At 39.1% G+C, this 27688-nt stretch overlaps 4 protein-coding genes and 2 pseudogenes across 5 annotated transcripts; all 6 read left to right on the top strand.

Annotated features, from left to right (window-relative positions):
• Nucleotides 1–113: 113 nt before the first annotated feature.
• Nucleotides 114–18474, top strand: LOC145484412 (kelch-like protein 7; annotated as a pseudogene). The gene is made up of 2 exons (XR_014049010.1): nucleotides 114–194; nucleotides 15311–18474. The product of XR_014049010.1 is annotated as a kelch-like protein 7 (transcript).
• On the top strand, nucleotides 729–3269 carry LOC145484444 (kelch-like protein 7). The gene has a single exon (XM_081463067.1). It carries the CDS (start codon nucleotides 738–740, stop codon nucleotides 1647–1649), a length of 912 nt encoding a protein of 303 aa, XP_081319193.1. The 5' UTR covers nucleotides 729–737; the 3' UTR covers nucleotides 1650–3269.
• On the top strand, nucleotides 5031–7467 carry LOC145485271 (kelch-like protein 25; annotated as a pseudogene).
• Nucleotides 11540–13756, top strand: LOC145484421 (kelch-like protein 2). Its single transcript, XM_081463040.1, has 2 exons — nucleotides 11540–12551; nucleotides 12801–13756. Exons 1-2 carry the CDS (start codon nucleotides 11540–11542, stop codon nucleotides 12875–12877), a joined length of 1089 nt encoding a protein of 362 aa, XP_081319166.1. The 3' UTR covers nucleotides 12878–13756.
• On the top strand, nucleotides 18462–27422 carry LOC145484414 (kelch-like protein 11). Its single transcript, XM_081463030.1, has 2 exons — nucleotides 18462–18471; nucleotides 24188–27422. Exon 2 carries the CDS (start codon nucleotides 25665–25667, stop codon nucleotides 27420–27422), a length of 1758 nt encoding a protein of 585 aa, XP_081319156.1. The 5' UTR covers nucleotides 18462–18471; nucleotides 24188–25664.
• On the top strand, nucleotides 21438–24197 carry LOC145484413 (kelch-like protein 7). The gene has a single exon (XM_081463029.1). It carries the CDS (start codon nucleotides 21589–21591, stop codon nucleotides 23347–23349), a length of 1761 nt encoding a protein of 586 aa, XP_081319155.1. The 5' UTR covers nucleotides 21438–21588; the 3' UTR covers nucleotides 23350–24197.
• Nucleotides 27423–27688: the final 266 nt, after the last annotated feature.

Genomic DNA, 27688 nt, shown 5'->3' with positions numbered 1-27688 from the left:
TAAGTTGTAACAAAAAAGGAAAACAAAATAATAACATTTGCTGTTTGGTATTTTTGACTTGTCCGTAAAGCTTGTCCATACAGCTGTTCAAATTGACCAAGTTGTCCTTTTTGAATATTTATCTTAAATTAAACCTTACATCTGAAACCAAGTTGTGCCAATGCTATGCTTAGGTTAACCCAAATGAACTTCGTGTGAGATGAAGTTACTTCTAAATAAGGAACAATACTGTCACTTCACACCCAGTGCTGTTACCGATGTGGTTGTTTTTTAATAAATATTTATTCTTAGCCTGGTATAATTTTCTAGCCTTCTCGAATTAGTACCACATATTATTCAGATTCATTTGAGCAAATTTTGGTTATTTACCCCACGGTGTTATGATAAGAGAGTCTATTATTATAACACAGTGGGTAATTCATGCAATAACCATATTCGCTCAAATCTCGTTTAAACTCCCGAAGATCACAACAAATTATACTCCTGAATGTTCTAGAGTCTTTATTCGGTAAATTAACCATACATTGATCGATTTCAATTTCATCTCCTAATCTACAGACGAACTCTGATCTTATATTTCAGCTCCTAATTCTCCGTACGAACTCTTATATCACGCTTGGGTCATCTGTGGCTTTTAGCATGAGTTTTTGTTGCGTGATGATGGAATTTGCGTGACTTATTGTCTTTTAATCGAAGTCGAGGCTCTTGTGCCATACAAGACTTGGCAAGATTCCAACATGGAAGCCATCGCTGAACCCATGGTCTCAGAAGATCCTTCTGACTGTCGCCAAGAACTTGTCGAGCGTTTAGATATCCTGAGGAGAAACCAAACTTTCTGTGATGTGAAAATGGTGGTAAAAGACAAAGAACTTGCCGCTCACAAAGCTGTCTTAGCTGCAGCAAGCCCGTTCTTCCTTTCACTTCTGACAAGCGACATGAGAGAAAGCAAAGAACATTTAATCAGAATAGAGCTTGAAGAAGCAACGGCGTCTGTTATGGCAGATGTGTTACAGTACATTTACACTGGAAATGTTTCGGTTACTGAAGAAAACGCTCATAATTTGATGGCAACAGCAGATTATCTTCTTCTTCCAGGCCTGAAAACAGCGGTGGGCAGGTATTTGAAGGAGATTTTGACAACTGAGAACTGTGTTTTCAATTATTATTTTGCCGATAAGTATCAGTGTGCAGCGTTGAAAGAAGAAGCCCGCGAGATGATCAATTCAGATTTCAGTGCCGTGATAGAAACAGATGATTTTCTGAGTCTTGACATAAAGCAAGTCATGGAATGGGTGTCCAGTGATGACGTCACTGTCAATGCTGAGGAAGAGGTTTTCAAGGGAATCGTGAAGCGGGTGTCTCACAACAGAAGTGAAAGAGAAGTTAAATTTCCCAGTTTACTGCGTCAAGTCCGTCTGGTGTCAATATCACACAACTTTCTACTAAATGAATTGGTGAAGGAGGAACTAGTAGCTGAAAACAATGTGTGCTTGAATTTTGTGTTAGATGGTGTGAGATTAATGGCTGGTGTCACTGAGGAACAGTGTGGACAACAACCAAGGAAACGTCTGGAGACATACATATCTGCAATATTTGTTTGTGGAGGAAGAGGGTCTTTGTGTTACTTTCCAAAAGAAAATGTGTGGTAAAAGTTGTCAGACATGCTTTTTCAGCATGTAAGGAATCCAAGCCAATGCAGGGGTAAAATTTACATCCCCTGTCAGAGGTCAGATCAGCTGTGTGGATCTAATTTAATGGAATACTATACACCTGCCACCAACTCCTGGGGTGCATTTCAAGTTGGAAAACCATTTACTAATTCTGCAGTCTTTAAGGATAAGTACCTCTTTATAGGTGAAGAAGTGGATCATCAGATAAACAGATACGATCCTGAAAACAACTGTTGTAGTGAACTAAAGATGCCATGCACTCTTTATAGAAATTGTATAGTGACTGATGAGCAATACGTTTACCTAATTGGTGGTTCAACAGAGTCTTGGTGGTTTACACCTGTATCAACAACATACAGACTTGATCCTAGTGCTGATGATCATGAGTGGGAAGAAGTTGCACCTATCAATCAAGCTAGATGCGATGCCTTTGGTGCTGCCATGAATTGCAAGGTGTACATAGCAGGTGGACGTCAGGACCAAGAAGCACTCAACACATGTGAGGTTTACAATCCTCTAACCAATGAATGGCAGCTGATGCCGAGTCTCGAGGTACCTAGGATTTGTGGGAGCATGGTGTGCCATGAAGGACGGCTGTATGTTTTGGGAGGTGTCATCCCCACTGCTGCCCTGTCTATACGGTTATTATCAGTTGAAATATTTGATTCTGAGCTAAATGAATGGAAAAAAAAATCAGTTATACCAGTTGATCACTTTGAAACAAGTGAGGGAGAGATGCAGAGAGGTACATTTAAAGCTTGTTCTGCAAGACTTTGCAAAGGAGTGATTGACGAACTGGAGCCATTGAATATGCAGCCATCTCTCTCTTAGCATTGTCAGGCTTGCATCATTTTCTGGTGCATAATTTAAATGAAAACCATTATATTTTTGATTTATAGAAGCTACATGAAGGGCATATCTTGTGGCATAATATGCTTTCAATTTATATTTCTGGTTTGTACTTAAGACTGCGATTGATGTTTTGAGCACTATTGGTCCTCCTAAGAACTCTAACAATTGACATTTAGCACTATCAGTTAGAGTCTTACAATGTCATTTGGGGCTAGAGCAGTCTAGTGATCAGTGTTTAGCACTAAAAATTGACCATTTCAACGTGGTAACTGAAGCATTTATCACTCACAATTTGTTGTCAGCACTCAGAAGATGGAAGTTTAACTCTCGACTAGCAATTTCTATTTTTGGCACAAATCACTCCCCATACACACTTCCTTTAATGTTGGATAGAGCAGCTAGAAGGGAAGGGGATGGAAGTCTTTTTGTGTTCCTGAAATGAGTATTTTTTCAATGTTTTGGTGTAGAATCATTCATCAGATGACATTTACACTCTTAAACACATTGCTGACTCAGGATATGTTTCAAGTAATGCTTCAAACATTAAAATCCGGTTTTTGACTACATTTCCAAACACTGAGAAGTTCGTCAAAAATACTCCACTGCACGTTGTGGAGTTACTTTGAACTTTCTTCTCAATAATCTTGCTCCAAGAGTACGATGGAATTGGATAAACACAGCTTTCATAACAAGATCTAAGTTTTATTCTAACATGGTACCAATGTGCATGTCTATACTTATATGAAATACCGCTGATTATTACAGTTATGATTTCCTTTGCTTCAACTAATTACTTGATGGATTAATAATCAGTCTACAAAGTACAACTCTGATGTTTTTCATCCCAATCTGCATCGGCAGGTATATTTTGCAGGTTGCAGGTTGAAACAACTTGTTTATTTGAGTTGGAGTCAAATAGACCCAAGTATAAAGGCTAACCACAAGCAACCTAAGCTGATTTAGCTGCTAACCGGAGTGCTATTCAGGCTAACGGAAGTGCTAAGTAGACTCACTAGGACTTAAAAGTCGATTTTAAAATCTGCAACCTACAAAACATACCTGCTTAATCTGCATGCTATTTTGTGTGGCAAAAAATCTTCTGAGGGACTTAAGAATTAGTGGGTTATTATACAAAAAATTAATGAAAAGTAGAATAATATGGAATAAAAGAATTTCTGTGAAGTTTGTGATTAGATTTTGAGCCCCACTTGTATCATGTGGCAGAATTGCATAGTATGAGCTAGTCTCTCTAATATTGACATTTTGGAGTCTAAACACATCAAAAGCTGTAATTATTCATTTCGTGTCACTAAATTTTGTGGATTAATGCAACAACAGAAAGAAAAATGTGACATACCCTTTATGGTATATCCTTTAATAACATAAGTTGTAATAAAAAGAACAAAATATAACATTTGCTGTCTGTTGTTCTTGACTATTTGACATACTCAGTGTACTGCTATTCAAATTTGCTAAATTTTCTGTTTTAAAACATTTCTCTTAATAAAACCTTATGTCTGAAACCAAGTTGTGCCAATGCCATGTTTAACTTAACCCAAATGAAGTTAGTTTTGAGATGAGTACTTCTTAATAAGGAATAATACTGTCACTTCACACCCCGCTGTTACCAAGGTTGTTGTTTTATAATGATTATTTATTCTTAGCCTGATACAATTTTCTAGCCCTCTCGAATTAGTATAGTCTCCTCCGCAGCCGTTGTTAGGGTCGTCACGCAACGCTTCTTCCCCACTTAGTGGGGGAGAAGCGTTGCGTGACGACCCTACTAACGGCTACGGAGGAGACTAGAATTAGTACTAATAGATTCAGATTCATAGGTTCTTTAACCTATGGCATTATAATAAGAGAGTCTCTTATTATAGCACAGTGAGTAATTCATGCAATAATCAAAATTCACTCAAATCTTGTTTAAACACCCCAGGATGACAAGAAATGACATTGCTGAATGTTCTAGACACTTTATTCGGTGAATTAACCATACATTGATCGATTTCAGTTTCATCTCCTGATCTACATACAAACTCTGATCTTATATTTCAGCTCCCATTAGCTCTTATTAACCGAGCAGGAGGTCTGTACGGGAGAATCTTGACCAAGGTCGTGAGCTCAGACCGAACGCAGTGAGGTCTGTACACACGACCGAGGTCAAGATTCTCTCATACAGAGTACTTAGCTCGGTTAATAAGATGTTTATTATATGGCAAAGAAGAAAACTTTAATCCATTTAATGTAACTGGTTTGCTGACATTTTGCTTGCAAATGGAGATGAGCTGAACTTAAACCTGCCGAAATTTCCTCTTCCTCTTTTTAATACCTTTTTTTTTGTCATCAGGCTTTTTGGCACTTCATAAATGATTGAGAAGAAAATAAAAGAAAACGGTGAACATTTTTGTACTTGAATTTGCTACTTTTTCAACGCAAAATGAAACCGGTCTAGATGAGAAAATCTAGACCGCGGTCAATATCGATTTCAGCCAATCAAATTCGTGATTTCGGTAGTTCCCAGTCCTTGTGAGACACAGCCATATAATAATTCTCCATATAAACTCTCATATTACGCTTGCGTGACCAGTAGCTTTTGGCGTGGTTTTTGTTGCGTGAAAATAAGATTTGCGTAAAGTCGAGGCTCTGGTGCCACGCAAGATTCGGCAAAATTCCAATATGGAGGCCCTCTCTCAACTCATGGTGGCAGCTGAGCCTTCCGAATATCGCCAAGAACTTGTCGAGCGTTTAGATATCCTGAGAAGAAACCAAAGTTTCTGTGATGTGAAAATGGTGGTAAAAGACAAAGAACTTGCCGCTCACAAAGCTGTCTTAGCTGCAGCAAGCCCGTTCTTCCTTTCACTTCTGATTAGCGACATGAGAGAAAGCAAAGAAGATTTAATCAGAATAGAGCTTGAAGAAGCAACGGCGTCTGTTATGGAAGACGTGTTACAGTACGTTTACACTGGAAATGTTTCAATTACTGAAGAAAACGCTCACAATTTGATGGCAACAGCAGATTGTCTTCTTCTTCCAGGCCTGAAAACAGCGGTGGGCAGTTATTTGATGGAGATTTTGAGAACTGAAAACTGTGTTTTCAACTATTATTTTGCCGATAAGTATCAGTGTGTAGTGTTGAGAGAAAAAGCCTGCGAGATGGTCAATTCAGATTTCAGTGCTGTGATGGAAACAGATGATTTTCTGAGTCTTGACATAAAGCAAGTCATGGAATGGGTGTCCAGTGATGACATCACTGTCAATGCTGAGGAAGAGGTTTTCTGGGGAATTGTTAAGTGGGTGTCTCACAACAGAAGCGAAAGAGAAGTTGAATTTCCTGCTTTACTGCGTCAAATCCGTCTGGCATCAATACCACATGACTTTCTACTAAACAAACTGGTGAAGGAGGAACTTGTTGCTAAAAACACTGGAACATGCCTGAATTTTGTGTTGTTAGATGCTATGAGATTAACAGTAAGTGGTGCTTGTGAGCAGGTTGCATAACAACCAAGGAAATGCCTGGAGATACACACAGATGCAATCTTTGTTTGTGGAGGGTGCAGATCTTTGTGTTACTTCCCAGAACAAAATGTGTGGTACAAGTTGTCAGAAATGCTTTTTCAGCATGATCATATAAGGAATCCAAGCCAATGCAGGGGTAAAATTTACACCCCCTGTCGGGGAAAAGATCGGCTGGATGGGTCTAGTTTAATGGAATGCTACACACCTTCTACCAACTCTTGGGCTGCACTTCGAGTTTCAAAAGCATTTACTAGTACTGCAGTTTTTAAGGGACACTTGTATACAACTGGAGGAGGATTGAGCAGTGGTGAGATATACAGATACGATCCTGAAGAGGACTACTGTAGCCAACTGAAGAAGCCACACACTAATCTTTTTGACAGTTGTCTTGTGACTGATGAGCAATATATTTACCTAATAGGTGGTATAATTGGAGGTTCACCCTTCTCAACAACATACAGACTTGATCCTAGTGCTGATGATCATGAGTGGGAAGAAGTTGCACCTATGAATCAAGCTAGATGCAATGCCTTTGGTGCTGCCATGAATGGCAAGGTGTACATTGCAGGTGGACGTCAGTGCCAAGAAGCACTCAACACATGTGAGGTTTATAATCCTCTAACCAATGAATGGCAGCTGATGCCATGCCTCAAGGTACCTCGGATCTCAGCAAGCATGGTGTGCCATGAAGGAAGGCTGTATGTTTTGGGAGGTGTCATTCCCACCGCTGCCACATCTATACGGGTATTATCAGTTGAAATATTTGATTCTGAGCAAAATGAATGGAAAGAAAAATCAGTTATACCAGTTGATCACTTTGAAACAAGTGAGGGAGAGATGCAGAGAAATACATATAAAGCTTGTTCTGCAAGACTTTTCAAAGGAGTGATTGAGAAACTGGAGCCATTGAATATGTAGCCATCTCTCTCTTAGCATTGTCAGGCTTGCATCATTTTCTGGTGCATAATTTAAATGAGAACCATTATATTTTTGATTTATAGAAGCTACATGAAGGGCACACCTTGTGGCATAATATGCTTTCAATTTATATTTCTGGTTTGTACTTAAGACTGCGATTGATGTTTTGAGCACTATTGGTCCTCCTAAGAACTCTAACAATTGACATTTAGCACTATCAGTTAGAGTCTTACAATGTAATTTGGGGCTAGAGCAGTCTAGTGATCAGTGTTTAGCACTAACAATTGACCATTTCAACGTGGTAACTGAAGCATTTATCACTCACAATTTGTTGTCAGCACTCAGAAGATGGAAGTTTAACTCTTGACTAGCAATTTCTGTTTTTGGCACAAATCACTCCCCATACACACTTCCTTTAATGTTGGATAGAGCATCTAGAAGGGAAGGGGATGGAAGTCTTTTAGTGTTCCTGAAATGAGTATTTTTTCAATGTTTTGGTGTAGAATCATTCATCAGATGACATTTACACTCTTAAACACATTGCTGACTCAGGATATGTTTCAAGTATAATGCTTCAAACATTAAAATCCGGTTTTTGACTACATTTCCAAACACTGAGAAGTTCGTCAAAAATACTCCACTGCACATTGTAGAGTTACTTTGAACTTTCTTCTCAGTAATCTTGTTCCAAGAGTACGATGGAATTGGATAAACACAGCTTTCATAAACAAGATCTAAGTTTTATTCTAACATGGCTAACCGGTACTGGTACCAATGTGCATGTCACTCTATACTTATATGAAATACCGCTGATCATTACAGTTATGATTTCCTTTGCTTCAAGTAACTGGAGTGCTATTCAGGCTAACGGAAGTGCTAAGTAGACTCACTAGGACTTAAAAGTCGATTTTAAAATCTGCAACCTACAAAACATACCTGCTTAATCTGCATGCTATTTTGTGTGGCAAAAAATCTTCTGAGGGACTTAAGAATTAGTGGGTTATTATACAAAAAATTAATGAAAAGTAGAATAATATGGAATAAAAGAATTTCTGTGAAGTTTGTGATTAGATTTTGAGCCCCACTTGTATTATGTGGCAGAATTGCGTAGTATGAGCTAGTCTCTCTAATATTGACATTTTGGAGTCTATACACATCAAAAGCTGTAATTATTCATTTCGTGTCACTAAATTTTGTGGATTAATGCAACAACAGAAAGAAAAATGTGACATCCCTTTATGGTATATCCTTTAATAACATAAGTTGTAATAAAAAGAACAAAATATAACATTTGCTGTCTGTTGTTCTTGACTATTTGACATACTCAGTGTACTGCTATTCAAATTTGCCAAATTTTCTGTTTCAAAACATTTCTCTTAACAAAACCTTATGTCTGAAACCAAGTTGTGCCAATGCCATGTTTAAGTTAACCCAAATGAAGTTAGTTTTGAGATGAGTACTTCTTAATAAGGAACGATACTGTCACTTCACACCCCGCTGTTACCAAGGTTGTTGTTTTATAATGATTATTTATTCTTAGCCTGATACAATTTTCTAGCCCTCTCGAATTAGTATAGTCTCCTCCGCAGCCGTTAGTAGGGTCGTCACGCAACGCTTCTTCCCCACTTAGTGGGGGAGAAGCGTTGCGTGATGACCCTAATAACGGCTGCGGAGGAGACTAGAATTAGTACTAATAGATTCAGATTCATAGGTTCTTTAACCTATGGCATTATAACAAGAGAGTCTCTTATTATAGCACAGTGAGTAATTCATGCAATAATCAAAATTCGCTCAAATCTTGTTTGAACACCCCAGGATGACAAGAAATGACATTGCTGAATGTTCTAGACACTTTATTTGGTGAATTAACCATACATTGATTGATCTACATCTGATCTACATACAAACTCTGATCATATACTTCAGCTCCCATTAGCTCTTATTAACCAAGCAGGAGGTCTGTACGGGAGAATCTTGACCGAGGTCGTGCATGAGCTCAGACCAAACGCAGTGAGGTCTGTACACATGACCGAGGTCAAGATTCTCTCATACAGACCTACTTAGCTCGGTTAATAAGATGTTTATTATATGGCAAAGAAGAAAACTTTAATCCGTTTAATGTAACTGGTTTGCTGACATTTTGCTTGCAAACGGAGATGTGCTGAACTTAAACCTGCCGAAATTTCCTCGTCCTCTTTTTAATACCTTTTTTTTTCTCATCAGGCTTTTTGGCACTTCCTAAATGATTGAGAAGAAAATAAAAGAAAACGGTGAACATTTTTGTATTTGAGTTAGCTACTTTTTCAATGCAAAATGAAACCGGTCTAGATGCCGGTCTAGATGAGAAAATCTAGACCGCGGTCAATATCGATTTCAGCCAATCAAATTCGTGATTTCGGTAGTTCCCAGTCCTTGTGAGAGACAGCCATAAAATAATTCTCCATATAAACTCTCATATTATGCTTGTGTGACCAGTAGCTTTTGGCGTGAGTTTTTGTTGCGTGAAAATAAGATTTGCGTGAAGTCGAGGCTCTGGTGCCGTGCAAGATGGGAAAAATTAACGCCCGGGCGGAGTGTGGGGTTATTCAGCGGGCATGCTTTTAGATAAAAAATATGTTGTGTAAGCGTCACGGAATATTTAAGTACCGTTCACACATATCTTTAAAGTTTTAAGGTCATTCCACTGAAATAAAACCTGCACTGAGATTTTTGTGAAACTTTGCCTATTGATTGTTTATATTATGGGAACTTAAATTTTGAAATAAAAATGAGGGGTCCGGATGTTCGTTTAGGAGCAACAGCCCCTTGTTTATACCCATATAAATCCTTATGATAGCATCATGATTGTAGTGAAGATTGCTTCCTAAACTCACGTTTCCGACGATTGCTTTTTGTTCTACACTGAGAATTAGTCCATATTTATTTTACACAGAGAAATTTATTACTCAATTCAAAACAATAGAAAAAAATGATAGGTCACCATACTCGTTTGCGAGAAAATGACGATTTACCTCTATGGCGAGGTCCAGTTGTAAACAAAAAGCCGCCATTTTTTAATGCGCGCGCTAATCACGCGTGAAATTATGCGCAGTAGGGATGCGTAATGCAATACGGGGGAATGACCTTAAATTACTTTATTTAGGTGTCATCAATTGTCATCAAATAACGCTTAAAACTTTCAAAAGTGTGCATTCGCTCAACTTTTGCACACCTGGTATCATTTTTACCTCTGTTTGCGAATTTATAATACTCAATTCTGTTTCCCCTCTTCTGTACATAAGTTACAATTACGCCATTGCGCGCGTATCGTCCGGCAAAAATTCATTACAATCGAATGGTAGCATTCCGAGTTCTGCATTGATATAAAGCGGACAAACGTGGTCTCTTTCCGAGGCATACTGAAATACGTTGTTCCATCACTGTGGCAGCTGACTAAGGTTTAATTAATTTAACGGCAAAGAAAAAACAGAAGAGTATTAATTTTTCTTAGGCCCAGTTCAGACGCCGAACTTTTCATGAGCCGAACCAAATACATTGAATTAAGTACATGAAAAGTTCGGCGTCTGAATCAGTTAAGAACGGCTATTTGAATTTGGAACGGCCCAGCCGTTCTTCCCACCTAGCTCAGCCGGGAATTTCGGTTTTGGAACGGCTTTGATTCAGACGTCGAACTTTTCATGAGCCAAACCTAATGCATAAATCATTGTAACGTATTGTTCAAGTAGTTTTCACTTTGCCTGAAAATCGCTGACATTTCGATGTGATTTGGTTTAAACCAAATAAAGTTCGGGGAATTAAGTTCGACGTCTGAATCAACAGGTGTACTTTTGATAATTTGGGTCGGTCCAAAGTCGAATTAAGTTCGGCTCATGAAAAGTTCGGCGTCTGAACTGGGCCTAAGTTTCACTTTTAGGTTTACTGACACGGAATCGATATAATGTTATGCCGTGTTCAAAACAACTGCATGGTAAGAGGCTCAAGAATTTACAAATGGAATTAAGACTGGTTTAAAAACAAAAATCTTGTCTAAGACAAATACTCTGGGGCTAGTTTATAATGCAATCAACTATAAAAATGGTTGTCAATGAGGGCAAAAGAAGAATGGCTGTGAGAGGACTTTGGAATAACTGACACCGAGGCAGTTCGCATGGAAATATTGGGCGCACCCGTCGCAGTCCACCCAGTCTTCTCCGTCATCATCTCGGCAAATCTTGCATAAATTCCCATTCCTCCTGCAAGTAAGATTCCTTACTATGGCGATCTGACAGAACAAAGCAGCTTGAATTCGGAGACATATATTCTTCGAGAAATTCTTTAAGATCACCCTCGAAAAAACCAAAGACATAGCCACTTTCCTTTCTATAATCATGCAAATGCCGACGGAGATACTCCTCGTCCACTTTGTCCGCCATATTTACATTTTACGCGGGAAAAGTATGTCTTGTTACCTATGTGCAAGTGAAATGTCCTTTAATTTTACGGGATCACTTACACAACGTATTTTTATATAAAAGTGTGTCCGCTGAATACCCCCACACTCCGCCCGGGCGTTAATTTTTCCCGCGCAAGAAAATTCCAATATGGAGGCCATCTCTCAACCCATGGTCTCAGCAGATCCCTCTGACTGTCGCCAAGAACTTGCCGAACGTTTAGATATCCTGAGAAAAAATCAAAGTTTCTGCGATGTGAAAGTGGTAGTAAAAGACAAAGAACTTGCCGCTCACAAAGCGGTCTTAGCTGCAGCAAGCCCGTTCTTCCTTTCACTTCTGATTAGCGACATGAGAGAAAGCAAAGAAGATTTAATCAGAATAGAACTTGAAGAAGCAACGGCGCCTGTTATGGAAGACGTGTTACAGTTCATTTACACTGGAAATGTTTCGGTTACTGAAGAAAACGCTCACAATTTGATGGCAACAGCAGATTATCTTCTTCTTCCAGGCCTGAAAACAATGGTGGGCAGGTATTTGATGGAGGTTTTGACAACTGAGAACTGTATTTTCAATTATTATTTTGCCGATAAGTATCAGTGTGTAGTGTTGAGAGAAAAAGCCTGCGAGATGATGAATTCAGATTTCAGTGCTGTGGTGGAAACAGATGATTTTCTGAGTCTTGACATAAAGCAAGTCATGGAATGGGTGTCCAGTGATGACATCACTGTCAATGCTGAGGAAGAGGTTTTCAAGGGAATCGTGAAGTGGATGTCTCACAACAGAAGCGAAAGAGAGCTTGATTTTCCTGCTTTACTGCATCAAGTCCATCTGGTGTCCATATCACATGACTTTCTACTAAACAAACTGGTGAAGGAGGAACTGGTGGCTAAAAATGCAGAATTGTGCTTAAATTTTGTGTTAGATGGTATGAGATTAATGGCCAGTGTCACCGAAGAAAAGTGTGTACAGCAACCAAGGAAATGCCTGGAGACAAACATATCTGCAATATTTGTTTGTGGAGGAAGAAGGTCTTTGTGTTACTTTGCGAAACAAAATGTGTGGTACAAGTTGTCAGACATGCTTTTTCCGCATTATTATAACAGCCATCCAAGCCAATGCAGGGGTGAAATTTACATGCCCTTTCAGGGATCAGATCAGCTAGGTGGGTCTAGTTTAATGGAATGCTACACACCTTCTGCCAACTCTTGGGGTGCATTTCGAGTTGCAAAAGCATTTACTAGTATTGCAGTTTTGAATGGACACTTGTATGCAACTGAAGAAAGACTTGGAGGTTTTGAGATATACATATATAATTCTGAAAAGCCTGACTGTTGTAATAAACTAAAGAAGCCAACCACTACTCTTTTTAACAGTTGCATTGTGACTAATGAGCAATATATTTACCTAATAGGTGGTAGATCAAGCTATGTACTAAGTACATCCTTGTCAACAACATACAGACTTGATCCTAGTGCTGATGATCACTAGTGGGAAGAAGTTGCACCTATCAATCAAGCTAGATACAATGCCTTTGGTGCTGCCATGAATGGCAAGGTGTACATAGCAGGTGGACGTCAGTGCCAAGAAGCACTCAACACATGCGAGGTTTATAATCCTCTAACCAATGAATGGCAGCTGATGCCAAGTCTCAAGGTACCTCAGATGTTAGCAAGCATGGTGTGCCATGAAGGAAGGCTGTATGTTTTGGGAGGTGTCATCCCCTCCACTGGCAGATGGCCACTTGTATTATCAGTTGAAACATTTGATTCTGAGCAAAATGAATGGAAAGAGAGATCAGTTATACCAGTTGATTGCTTTGAAACAAGCGAGGAAGAGAAACAGGAGAATATATTTAAAGCTTGTTCTGCAAAACTTTGCCAAGAGGTGATTGACAAACTTAAGCCATTAAATAAGTAGCGATCTCTCTGTTTTATCAGTGTGAGGCTTGCATCATTTTTAGGTGCAATAATTTTCATGAAAAGCACCATATCTTTCATTTATAGAAGCTGCATGATGAATGGCACATCTTGTAGCGTGATGTTTTTCCAATCAAGTTTTTTTTTTTAGTTTTTACTTAAGAATGACTGACATCTAGCAGCATTGATCTTCCTAAGAATACTAGCGATTGACATTAAGCTCTATCGATTGGAGTCTTACAATGTCATTTGAGACAACAACAGTAGTGATCGATGCTTAGCACTAATGATTGACCATTTCACCATGGCAACTGAAGCGTTAATAACTTACGATTTGTTGTTAGAATTGACAATATGAAGTGTTTAACTATAGCAATTTGCATTTTTGGCAGATATTGCTCCAATCCCATAGGCATTTTGTTTAACGTTGGGTTAGGAGCAGCCAGATTAGGGGGGGGGGGGGGGGGTGAGGAAGTCTTTTTGTGTTCCTGAAATGAGTATTTTTTTAAAGTTTTTGTGTAAAATCATTCATTAGATAACAAGAGTCTAACACTTTGTTGACTCAGAACATGTCTTACTTAATATGTCAGACATGAATGGGCAGCCTGTTTTTGACCACATTTCCAAACAATGAGAAGAAAGGTGAAAGTACAATGTGCAGCGCAGTATTTTTGATGAACCTTAAGGTGTTTGGAAATGTGGTCAAAAATGGTCTCAGGTGTTTGAATGATGTATCTTGTCGACAAAAACTAAAGCTAGGGAGAAAAAAGAGAAATGAAATGGAAATACTCGAAATGCTAATTAGATGAGATATCCAACATGCAAAGAAAACAAATCTTCAGGTTTGTATAACTATGTACAGGGTTTGTACAGGTCCTGGAAAACCTGGAAAGTCCTGGAATTTTATTGTGGCATTTTCCAGGACTGGAAAGTCCTGGAAGAGGGCTACTGGTTCTGGAAAGTTCTGGAAATCTGTTAAACTCAAGTAAAAAAACATGAAATGTATGGCAGACAGTAAGGAGAATTAACATTAAGATAATGGGAATGAAAGGGTTAATGTGAATTTTAGAGTCCTGGAAAAATCAATCTGAGTCCTGGAAAAGTCCTGGAAAAGTCCTGGAAAAGTCCTGGAAATTTGTTTCTGAAAAAGGGTACGAACCCTGTATGTACCAGCCCGAATATCATTCTTACCAGCCCCAGGAAGTTAATCACTAACAGTACTTCAATGTATTGGTTGAATTTCCTTAAAACCTTTTCCAAGAAACTTAGCTTCCCCATCAGTGAAAGTGATGACAGAATCTGCTAGCTTGACTGAAAAATCCACTAGATCCCCCTGAGGCTATTAGACATTACTTTCTTTGCATGCTGGATGATATCCAAGCACTTTCATCGGTTATTGTTTCCTTTGCTTCAACTTGATGGGTGAATAATGAGTCTACAAAGTACAGCTCTGAGGTTAAACAGCACAATCTACATGTTGCTAACTTTTGTGACGTAAAATATCTTCTGAGGGACTAAAAGAAATGGTTATTATTAATATACAAATAATAATGAGAGTACAATAATATGGCATAAAATAATTTCTGTGAAGTTTCATTAGATTTTAATTTGAGCTCCATTTGTATTATGTGGCAGATTAGTGCTTAAGATGACCTTGTCTTACATGATTCATTTGATATTACTAAATTTTGTAGATTAATGCAAGAACCAAAAGAAAAATGTGACATACCTACATTGTAAATCCATTAAGAACATAAGTTGACACACACACACACACACACACACACACACACACACACACACACACACACACACACACAAAGATATAATAATAACATCTGCTGTTTGCTATTTTTGACTTATCCTCACGTCGGCTCATTTGTTCAGCCATTCAAAGTGACCAAGTTGTCTTTTTTGAAATATTTATCTTAATTATCGGTAAACCTTACATCTGAAACCAAGTTGTGTCAATGCTATATGCTTAGGTTAACCCAAACGAAGTTAGTCTGAGATGAAATTACTTCTCAATAACGCACAATACTGTCACTTCACACCCCGCTGTTACCAAGGTGTTTGTTTTTAACAATTATTTATTCTTAGTCTGTTATAATTTTCTAGCCTTCTCGAAGTAGTACCACATATTATTCAGATTCATTTGAGCAAATTTTGGTCATTTATAATAAGAGAGTCTATTATTATAACAGTAGAAAATTCATGCAATAACCAAAATTTGCTCAAATCTCCCAAGTATGACAAAAAATGGCATTCCTGAATGTTCTGAAGTCTTTATTCAGTGAATTAACCATACGTGATCGATTTCAATCTCATCTCCTGATCTACATGCAAACTCTGATCTTATATTTCAGCTCTTATTCTCCATATAAAGTCTTATATTATGCTTCCATGACCAGTAGCTTTTCGCATGAGTTTTCGCTGCGTGATAATAGGATTTGCGTGACTGATTGTCAATCGAAGTCGAGGCTCTGATGCCTCACAAGATTGAAGATTCTGCAAAATTCCAATATGGAGGCCTCTCAATCCATGCTGTCAGCTGATCCTTCGGAATATCGCCAAGAACTTGTCGAGCGTTTAAATATCCTGAGGAGAAACCAAAGTTTCTGCCATGTGAAAGTGGTCGTAAGGACAAAGAACTTGTTGCTCACAAAGCTGTTCTGGCTGCAGCAAGCCCGTTCTTCCTTTCACTTCTGACAAGCAACATGAGAGAAAGCAAAGAACATTTAATCAGGATAGAGCTTGAAGAAGCAACGGTATCTGTTATGGAAGACATGTTACAGTTCATTTACACTGGAAATGTTTCGGTTACTGAAGAAAACGCCCACAATTTGATGGCAACAGCAGAACATCTTCTCCTTCCAGGCCTGAAAACAGTGGTGGGCAGGTATTTGATGGCAATGTTGTCAACTGAGACCTGCATTTTCAATTATTATTTTGCCGATAAGTATCAGTGTGTAGAGTTGAGAGAAAAAGCCTGCAAGATGATCAACTCAGATTTTAGTTCTGTGATGGAAACAGATGATTTTCTGAGTCTTGACATAAAGCAAGTCATTGAATGGGTGTCCAGCGATGACATCACTGTCAAAGCTGAGGAAGAGGTTTTCTGGGGAATTGTTAAGTGGGTGTCTCACAACAGAAGCGAAAGAGAAGTTGAATTTCCTGCTTTACTGCGTCAAATCCGTCTGGCATCAATACCACATGACTTTCTACTAAACAAACTGGTGAAGGAGGAACTTGCTGCTAAAAACACTGAATCATGCCTGAATTTTGTGTTGTTAGATGCTATGAGATTAACAGTAAGTGGTGCTTGGGAACAGGTTGCACAACAACCAAGGAAATGCCTGGAGATACACACAGATGCAATCTTTGTTTGTGGAGGGTGCAGATCTTTGTGTTACTTTCCAGAACAAAATGTGTGGTACAAGTTGTCAGAAATGCTTTTTCAGCATGATCATATAAGGAATCCAAGCCAATGCAGGGGTAAAATTTACACCCCCTGTCAGGGACCAGATCAGCTAGGTGGGTCTAGTTTAATGGAATGCTACACACCTACCAACTCTTGGGCTGCACTTCGAGTTTCAAAAGCATTTACTAGGACTGCAGTTTTAAAGGGACACTTGTATACAACTGGAGGAAGATTGAGCAGTATTGAGATATACAGATACGATCCTGAAGAGGACTACTGTAGCCAACTGAAGAAGCCACACACCGGTAATCTTTTTGGCAGTTGTGTTGTGACTGATGAGCAATATATTTACCTAATAGGTGGAAAATCAGGCCCTATATTTGGAGGTACACCCTTCTCAACAACATACAGACTTGATCCTAGTGCTGATGATCACGAGTGGGAAGAAGTTGCAGCTATCAATCAAGCTAGATATAATACCTTTGGTGCTGCCATGAATGGCAAGGTGTACATAGCAGGTGGATGTCTGGGCCAAGAAGCACTCAACACATGTGAGGTTTACAATCCTCTAACCAATGAACGGCAATCGATGCCAAGTCTCAAGGTACCTAGGATGTCAGCAAGCATGGTGTGCCATGAAGGAAGGCTGTATGTTTTGGGAGGTAATTTCACTCAGATACCCTCCACTGGCAGATTGCCACGGGTATTATCAGTTGAAATATTTGATTCTGAACAAAATGGATGGAAAGAGAAATCAGTTATACCAGTTGATCACTTTGAAACAATTAGTGAGGAAGAGAAGAAGAATACATGTATATTTAAAGCTTGTTCAGCAAGACTCTTCAAAGGAGTGATTGACAAACTAGAGCCATTGAATATATAGCCATCTCTCTTATAGCAGTGTTAGGCTGGCATCATTTTCAGGTGCATAATTTAAATGAAAAGCGCCATATCTTTAATTTATAGAAGCTACATGAAGCGCACATCTTGTGGCATAATATTTTTTCAATTTATATTTCTAGTTTGTACTTAAGACTGTGATTGATGTTTTGAGCATCACTGATCCTCGTAAGAATTTTAGCGATTGACATTTAGCACTATCATTTAGAGTTTATCAATGTCATTAATTGGGGCAACAGCAGTCTAGTGATCAGCGTTAATTAGCACTAACAATCAATTGACCATTTCAACATGGCAACTGAAGCATATATCACTTACAATTTGTTGTCAGTACTCAGATGATGGAAGTTTAACTCTTGCCTAGCAATTTCTATTTTTGGCACAAATCACTCCCCATACACACTTCCTTTAACGTTGGGTATAAGAGCAGCCAGAAGAGAAGAGGATGGAAGTATTTTTGTGTTCCTGAAATGAGTGAGTTTTCAAAGTTTTCGTGTAGAATCATTCATTAGATGACATTTACGCTCTTAAACACATTGCTGACTCAGGACATGTTTCAAGTAATACGTCAAACATGAAAATCCAGTTTTTGACTACATTTCCAAACACTGAGAAGAAAGTTCAAAGTTACTCCACAACGTGCAGTAGAGTATTTTTGACAAACTTTGAAGTGTTTGGAAATGTGGTCAAAAATGGTCACAAGTGTTTAAATGATATATCTTGTCAATCAAACCTTAAGCCAGGGAGAAAACAGAGAAATGAAACTGAAAAAATCTTATGCTAATTAAAGATCAGATATCCAAGAAGCAAAGAAAAGCAATTTTTAGGCTTGACCCTTGGACAAGGTATAACTACCGTAGTTTCTCGGTTATAAGGCGCACGGTTTTTTCGAGGAAAATCTGTTTTTTCGGGGCAAGTTTTTGCCAAAATTGGGGTGCGCCTTATAGCTGAATATTTTTGCGCAAAAAATCTAACGACAGCAATTTTACCGGAACTTACAGTTAAAACTAGACAAATAAAAGACACTAAACATTGGTCATTGACTTTTTTAAGATTTGGTGGTTCTGAAAAGAACCGGGTGGCTCTGAAAAGAGCCGTTGTTTTGAAATTTGTGATGTCTAGTCTTCCTCCTCGCTATCCGTGTCAAACTCGTTCTCCAGTTCATCATCTGCTTCCTCCTCTCCAGCTTCTTCTTCGTCCCACACAGCTTCGTCCTCGGTGCCGTCCAGAGCATTCGATATTCCACAGCACTTGAATGAGTTCGTGATCAAATCAGCGGGTATCTCTTGCCATGCCTTTTGGATCCACGGCAAAACCAGTTCTTTGCTCGGCGCACGCTTCTTCCCTGACGGAGTGTAAGTGAACGGACCATTCACCATCCAAGTCTGGTATTGGGATCGCACCTTGGTCTTAAAAGGTTTGTTGATACACTTGTCCAGGGGCTGCAACACGGGCGTAAGTCCACCAGGAATAACTGCGACTTCTACGTTTCGCCTCGCCAGAAGATCTTTCACGGCGTTTGTCAAATGCCCACGGAATGAATCCCACACGAGGAGAGCTCTTTGGTCTGGGGTGTACCGAAGATTGCGTCGAATCCACTCCATTACTCCTAGAAATTAATAAGAAATACAGTCTTAGAATGCTAGAAAGCTTTATTATCAAGGCCGCATTGTGTTAAACAACTGCACGAGAAAAGCTAACAAACTGAAATTTGCATACGCGTGTACGTGCTAAACAGCACGTGCTAGGTAACACGATACGTCAACAATGAAATTCGAATCTCGTTTCTGAGAAACAAGAAGTTTACTCGTCTCGCTCACTTGTCGAAAAGATGCTGCTCAGAATAAACAGTGTTTTAGCTTACCTTCTTCGTCCATCCAGCCCTTCTTGTGAATGGAGACCTGCATCCTTGGTGGCACGTTGATTTTCAGCTGTCGAACTCCTTTGAATATGACCTTCGGGGGAAGTTTCTCGCCGTTCGCTTTCACCGTTAGTGCAACTGTGAAACTCTGCAACTGTTCTATTCCCGGTGAACTCCAAGGTTCTGGTGGCTGGCAGCTCAAACCGCATTGGCGTTTCGTCCATATTGAGGATACGACTTAACTCATACCCCCAATGCTGGCGAGATCTCACGACGAATCGATGAAATTGGATGACCTTGTTTTCCATGTCGGCCGGGAGTCATTGAGCAAGAGTGGTCTTCGCTCTCATGGAGATGGAGTGACGACGTTTCCAGTTCGTGTACCAGCCATCGGATGCTTTAAATTCAGGGTCGGTGCTGAGTTCTTTTGCCTTGAGTCGAAGCATCATGCCGCTAACTGACAGACCTGCAACAACAATTAAAATAAAATGTCAGTTCCTGGATCAAATACAATGAACATAAACAGATTTATGGATCATCAGTGACAAGCACATTACTCCAGATTACTGGAAATGGAAAAATAAACTCAACAATGCTTACCTTGACTTCGCTGATCGCTGAACCAGTCGGCTAATTGCTGATCCATCTCAGCATACTTCGGTCGGAAGCGTCCCATAGATGCACGCTTTGCTGTCATCCACAGCTCGCCGGAAAACAAAACGTGTTGTTGGTTACGCCATTTCCTAACCATGGATTCTGAAATGCCGTATTCATGAGCGATTTCACGGTTGTTGTTTACCGCCTCGGCCTCTGCAATGATTTTCAACTTGAAGTTGAGGTCATACGAATGACGGCGAGAGCTTGGCATATTTACGATTGAGATTTGACTGTTTACGATGAGAATGTATCAGTAAGTTTTGCAACTGTGTTTAAGTTCGGCTTGTTGATGTTTTTATAATACAAACTCGGATCGTTGAATATTTAATAGAATCTTTATAAAAAACGAAATATGTTTCCTGAGCAGGAAAGCTGAAATTAACGTGTATGCGTTGTTTGTTTACACTCAAGTTTATCATTAGAGGTGCGAACTTTTACCTTTTGTTTTCGTGTATATCATTAACTGTGTGACTTTTTCACTTTTGTTCACGTTTACAGAGAGTTCGCGTGCTAATTGTGCCAAGAGAATAAAATTTTATCTTGGTGCGTCTTATAACCGAGTATTTTCACATAATTTTCAGTTTGGGAACTTTGCATGATTAAGTTGGCAAGTTTGGGGTGCGTCTTATAGCCGAGTGCGCCTTATAACCGAGAAACTACGGTGTGTGGCTTCTTCAGTTGGCTACAGTAGTCCTCTTCAGGATCGTATCTGTATATCTCAATACTGCTCAATCTTCCTCCAGTTGTATACAAGTGTCCCTTTAAAACTGCAGTCCTAGTAAATGCTTTTGAAACTCGAAGTGCAGCCCAAGAGTTGGTAGGTGTGTAGCATTCCATTAAACTAGACCCACCTAGCTGATCTGGTCCCTGACAGGGGGTGTAAATTTTACCCCTGCATTGGCTTGGATTCCTTATATGATCATGCTGAAAAAGCATTTCTGACAACTTGTACCACACATTTTGTTCTGGAAAGTAACACAAAGATCTGCACCCTCCACAAACAAAGATTGCATCTGTGTGTATCTCCAGGCATTTCCTTGGTTGTTGTGCAACCTGTTCCCAAGCACCACTTACTGTTAATCTCATAGCATCTAACAACACAAAATTCAGGCATGATTCAGTGTTTTTAGCAGCAAGTTCCTCCTTCACCAGTTTGTTTAGTAGAAAGTCATGTGGTATTGATGCCAGACGGATTTGACGCTAAATGTTCTAAATCCTCATTTCGTGAATTAACCATACATTGATCGATTTCAATTTCATCTCCTGATCTACATACAAACTCTGATCTATTCAGCTCCTTTTCTCCATGAAAACTCTTATATTGCGATTGCGTGACCAGTAGCTTTTCGCGTTAGTTTTTGTTGCGTGATAATAGGATTTGCGTGACTGATTGTCAATCGAAGTCGAGGCTCTGGTGCTTCACAAGATTCGGCAAAATTCCAATATGGAGGCCCTCTCTGAACCCATTGTCTCAGCAGATCCTTCTGACTGTCGCCAAGAACTTGTCGGGCGATTAGATATCCTAAGAAGAAACCAAAGTTTCTGTGATGTGAAAGTGGTAGTGAAAGACAGAGAACTTGCCGCTCACAAAGCAGTGCTAGCTGCAGCAAGCCCGTTCTTCCTTTCACTTCTGATTAGCGACATGAGAGAAAGCAAAGAACATTTAATCAGAATAGAGCTTGAAGAAGCAACGGCGTCTGTTATGGAACACGTGTTCCAGTACATTTACACTGGAAATGTTTCAATTACTGAAGAAAACGCCCACAATTTGATGGCAACAGCAGATTATCTTCTTCTTCCAGGCCTGAAAATAATGGTGGGCAGGTATTTCATGGAGATTTTGACAATCGAGAACTGTGTTTTCAATTATTATTTTGCCGATAAGTATCAGTGTGTAGTGTTGAGAGAAAAAGCACGTGAGATGATCAATTCAGATTTCAGTGCTGTGATGGAAACAGATGATTTTCTGAGTCTTGACATAAAGCAAGTCATGGAATGGGTGTCCAGTGATGACGTCACTGTCAATGCTGAGGAAGAGGTTTTCAACGGAATTGTTAAATGGGTGTGTCACAACAAAAGTGAAAGAGAAGTTCATTTTCCTGCCTTACTGCATCAAGTCCGTCTGGTGTCCACATCACACGACTTTCTACTAAACAAACTGGTGAAGGAGGAACTGGTGGCTAAAAATACAGAATTGTGCTTAAATTTTGTGTTAGATGGTGTGAGATTAATGGCCAGTGTAAATGAGGAACAGTGTGGACAACAACCAAGAAAATGCCTTAAGATGCACACAGATGCAATCTTTGTTTGTGGAGGAAGAAGGTCTTTGTGTTACTTTCCAAAACAAAATGTGTGGTACAAGTTGTCAGACATGCTTTTTAAGCATGATCATGGCAGCAATCTAAGCCAATGCAGGGGTAAAATTTACATCCCCTGTCATAAGTCAGATCAGCTGGGTGGGTCTAGTTTAATGGCATGCTATGCACCTTCTGCCAACTCTTGGGGTGCATTTCAAGTTTCAAAAGCATTTACTAGTACTGAAGTTCTGAAGGGCCACTTGTATGGAACTGAACACAGATCAAGCGGTATTGAGATATACAGATATGATCCTGAAGAGGACTGCTGTAGCCAACTGAAGAAGCCACACACTAACCTTTTTGGCAGTTGTGTTGTGACTAATGAGCAATACATTTACCTAATAGGTGGTACATCAAGCTATTTATTAGCAGCTGGTGTGTCAACATCATGCAGACTTGATCCTAGTGCTGATGATCACGAGTGGGCAGAAGTTGCACCTATCAATCAAGCTAGATACAATGCCTTTGGTGCTGCCATGAATGGCAAGGTGTACATAGCAGGTGGACATCAGGACCGAGAAGCACTCAACACATGTGAGGTTTACAATCCTCTAACCAATGAATGGCAGCTGATGCCAAGTCTCCAGGTACCTAGGATGTCAGCAAGCATGGTGTGCTATGAAGGACAGCTGTATGTTTTGGGAGGTATCATCCCCTCCTTTGGCAGATTGTCACAGGTATTATCAGTTGAAATATTTGATTCTGAACAAAATGAATGGAGAGAGAGATCAGTTATACCAGTTGATCGCTTTGAAAAAAGTGAGGATGAGAAGAAGAATATATTTAAAGCTTGTTCTGCAAGACTCTGCAAAGGAGTGATTGACAAACTAGAGCCGTTAAATATGTAGCCATCTCTCTTATAGCAGTGTTAGGCTGGCATCATTTTCAGGTGCATAATTTAAATGAAAAGCACCATATCTTTAATTTATAGAAGCTACATGAAGGGCAGATCTTGTGGCATAATATTATTTAATTTATATTTCTAGTTTGTGCTTAAGACTGTGATTGGTGTTTTGAGCACTATTCATCCTCGTAAGAATTCTAACGATTGACATTAAGCACTATCAGTTAGAGTCTTAATATGTCATTTGGGACAACAGCAGTCCAGTGATCAGTGTTAAGCACTAACAATTGACCATTTCAACATGGCAACTGAAGCATTTATCACTTACAATTTGTTGTCAGCACTCAGATGATGGAAGTTTAACTCTAGCAATTAAGTTCTATTTTTGTCACAAATCACTCCCATATGCACTTCCTTTAACGTTGGGTAGTCTGCAGCCAGAAGTGAAGGGGATGGAAGTTTTTTTGTGTTGCTGGAATGAGTATTTTTTCAAAGTTTTGGTGTAGAATCATTCATCAGATGACATTTACACTCTAACACATTGTTGACTCAGGACATTTTTCAAGTAATACATCAAAGATGAAAATCTGGTTTTTGACCACATTTTCAAACAATGAGAAGAAAGTTAGAAGTAACTCCATAGCATGCAGTGGAGTATTTTTGACGAACTTTGAGGTGTTCAGAAATGTGGTCAAAAATGGTCTCAATTGTTTGAATGATATATCGTGTAATAAAGTTAAGGAGAAAATAGAGAAATGAAATCGAAAAAATCTAATGCTAATTAAAGTTCAGATATCCAACAAGCAAAGAAAACCAATTTTTAGGCTTCACCCTTTGGTGAGGTATAACTATGTACCAGCCCAAATGTAATTCTTACTAGCTCCAAAAAGTTCATCCCTTAACAGTACTTCAGTATCATTTGAATTTCCTCAAAAAGTTTTCCAAGAAACTTCACTTCCCCATCAGGGAAAGTGAATGACAGAAACCACCAGCATGACTGAAAAATCCACTAGACCCCCGTGAGGCTATCGAACATGACTTTCTTTGCATGCTGGATATCCAAACACCATCTTGATGTCCTTTCCTTCAAGTTGATGGATTAATAATGAGTCTACAAAGTACAACTCTGACATTTTTCAGCCTAATCTGCATGCTATTTTGTGTAGCAAAATATCTTCTGAGGAGACTAAAAGAAATGGTTATAATTATACAAAAAATTAATAAGAGTACAATAATATGGCATAAAAGAACATCTGTGAAGTTTGATTAGATTTTGAGCCCCATTTGTATTATGTGGCAGAAGTGCTTAGTATGACCTTGTCTGTCTAATATTGACGTAATTTGGAGTCTAAACCAATAGTAAGTAAGTAAGTAAGTAAGTAAGTAAGTAAGTAAGTAAGTAAGTAAGACTTTATTTTACGAGGGTAACATTTGACAGTATTGAAACTGATAACCTAATGGCCCTCAAAAACTATAATTATTTATTTCAATTGTTACTAAATTTTGTAGATCATTGCATCAACAGAAAGAAAAATGTGACATAACCTCTATGGTATACAGTGTGTATCTTCTAATAAAATAAGTTGTAATAAAAAGAACAAAATATAACATCTGCTGAGTGCTATTATGACTTATTGACATACTCAGTGCACTGCCATTCATATTTACCAAATTTTCTGTTTCAAAACATTTCTCTTAATAACCTTATGTCTGAAACCAAGTTGTGCCACTGTCATGTTTAAGTTAACCCAAATGAAGTTAGTTTGAGATGAATACTTCTCAATAAGGAACAATACTGTCACTTCACATCGTGCTGTTACCTGCAAGGTTGTAGTGTTTGGTAATAATTATTTATTCTTCGCCAGCTGATACAATTTTCTAGCCTTCTCGAATTAGTACAATCGTTCAGATTCATTTGAGCAAATTTTGGTTATTTACCCTACGGCGTTGGAATGTAACACCCTACGGTGTCATAATATAACACCATGGGTAATAATTATTCGTGCAACATAATAATCAAAATTCACTCAAATCTCGTGTAAACACCCCAGGATGACAAGAAATGGCATTGCTGAATGTTCTAAATCCTTATTTCGTAAATTAACCATACATTGATCGATTTCAATTTCATCTCCTGATCTACATACAAACTCTGATCTTATATTTCAGCTCCTATTCTCCATGTAAACCCTTATATTACGATTGCGTGACCAGTAGCTTTTCGCGTTAGTTTTTGTCGTGTGATAATAGGATTTGCGTGACTGATTGTCAATCGAAGTCGAGGCTCTGGTGCTTCACAAGATTCGGCAAAATTCCAATATGGAGGCCCTCTCTGAACCCATGGTCTCAGCAGATCCTTCTGACTGTCGCCAAGAACTTGTCGGGCGATTAGATATCCTAAGAAGAAACCAAAGTTTCTGTGATGTGAAAGTGGTAGTGAAAGGCAAAGAACTTACCGCTCACAAAGCTGTCTTAGCTGCAGCAAGCCCGTTCTTCCTTTCACTTCTGATTAGCGACATGAGAGAAAGCAAAGAACATTTAATCAGAATAGAGCTTGAAGAAGCAACGGCGTCTGTTATGGAACACGTGTTACAGTACGTTTACACTGGAAATGTTTCAATTACTGAAGAAAACGCTCACAATTTGATGGCAACAGCAGATTATCTTCTTCTTCCAGGCCTGAAAACAATTGTGGGCAGGTATTTGATGGAGGTTTTGAGAACTGAAAACTGTGTTTTCAACTATTATTTTGCCGATAAGTATCATTGTGTAGAGTTGAGAGAAAAAGCTTGCCAAATGATCAATTCAGATTTCAGTGCTGTGATGGAAACAGATGATTTTCTGAGTCTTGACATAAAGCAAGTCATGGAATGGGTGTCCAGCGATAACATCACTGTCAAAGCTGAGGAAGAGGTTTTCAGGGGAATTGTTAAGTGGGTGTCTCACAACAGGAGCGAAAGAGAAGTTGAATTTCCTGCTTTACTGCGTCAAATCCGTCTGGTGTCAATACCACATGACTTTCTACTAAACAAACTGGTGAAGGAGGAACTTGTTGCTAAAAACAGTGAATCATGCCTGAATTTTGTGTTATTAGATGCTATGAGATTAACAGTAAGTGGTACTGATGAACAGGTTGCACAGCATCCAAGGAAATGCCTGGAGATGCACACAGAGGCAATCTTTGTTTGTGGAGGGTGCAGATCTTTGTGTTACTTTCCAAAACAAAATGTGTGGTACAAGTTGTCAGACATGCTTTTTCAGCATGATCATAGAAGCAATCCCAGCCAATGCAGAGGTAAAATTTACATCCCCTGTCGGGGGTCAGATCAGCTTGGTGGGTCTAATTTAATGGAATACTACACACCTTCTGCCAACTCTTGGGGTGCTTTTCAAGTTTCAAAAGCATTTACTAGGACTGCAGTTTTGAAGGGCCTATTGTATGCAACTGAGGAAAGATTGGGCGGTATTGAGATATACAGATATGATCCTGAAAAGGGCTGCTGTAGCCAACTGAAGAAGCCACACACTAATCTTTTTGGCAGTTGTGTTGTGACTGATGAGCAGTATATTTACCTAATTGGTGGTTCAACAAATTTTTTGGGTTTGGTTACACCTGTATCAACAACATACAGATTTGATCCTAGTGCTGATGATCATGAGTGGGAAGAAGTTGCACCTATCAATCAAGCTAGATACAATGCCTTTGGTGCTGCCATGAATGGCAAGGTGTACATAGCAGGTGGATGTCAGGGCCAAAATGCGCTCAACACATGTGAGGTTTACAATCCTGTAACCAATGAATGGCAGCTGATGCCAAGTCTCAAGGTACGTAGGATGTCAGCAAGCATGGTGTGCCATGAAGGAAGGCTGTATGTTTTGGGAGGTGTCAACAACTCATCACGGGTATTATCAGTTGAAATATTTAATTCTGAGCAAAGTAAATGGAAACAGAAATCAGTTATACCAGTTGGTCACTTTGAAACGAGTGAGGAAGAGAAGCAGAGTAAAAGATTTAAAGCTTGTTCTGCAAGACTTTGCAAAGTAGTGATTGACAAACTTGAGCCATTGAAAAAGTAGCCATCTATCTGGTAGCAGTGTGAGGTTTGCATTATTTTCAGGGGCATAATTTTAATGTAAAGCTCCTAATCTTTAATTTATAGAAGCTGCATGAATGGCACATGTTGTGGCATAATTGTTTTGTTTTGTTTTTTTTTTTATTTATTTTTCTAGTTTGTAAGTAAGACTGTGATTGATGTTTAGGACTATCGATCTTCCTAAGAACACTAGTGATTGACATTCAGCACTAGGTATTCAATGAACGGCAGTCTCAAGGTACTGCGGAT

The sequence above is a fragment of the Orbicella franksi genome, chromosome 4 (genome assembly GCF_964199315.1).
Source record: "Orbicella franksi chromosome 4, jaOrbFran1.1, whole genome shotgun sequence".
Lineage (NCBI taxonomy): Eukaryota > Metazoa > Cnidaria > Anthozoa > Scleractinia > Merulinidae > Orbicella > Orbicella franksi.
This window is presented reverse-complemented; position numbering and strand designations above follow the sequence as displayed.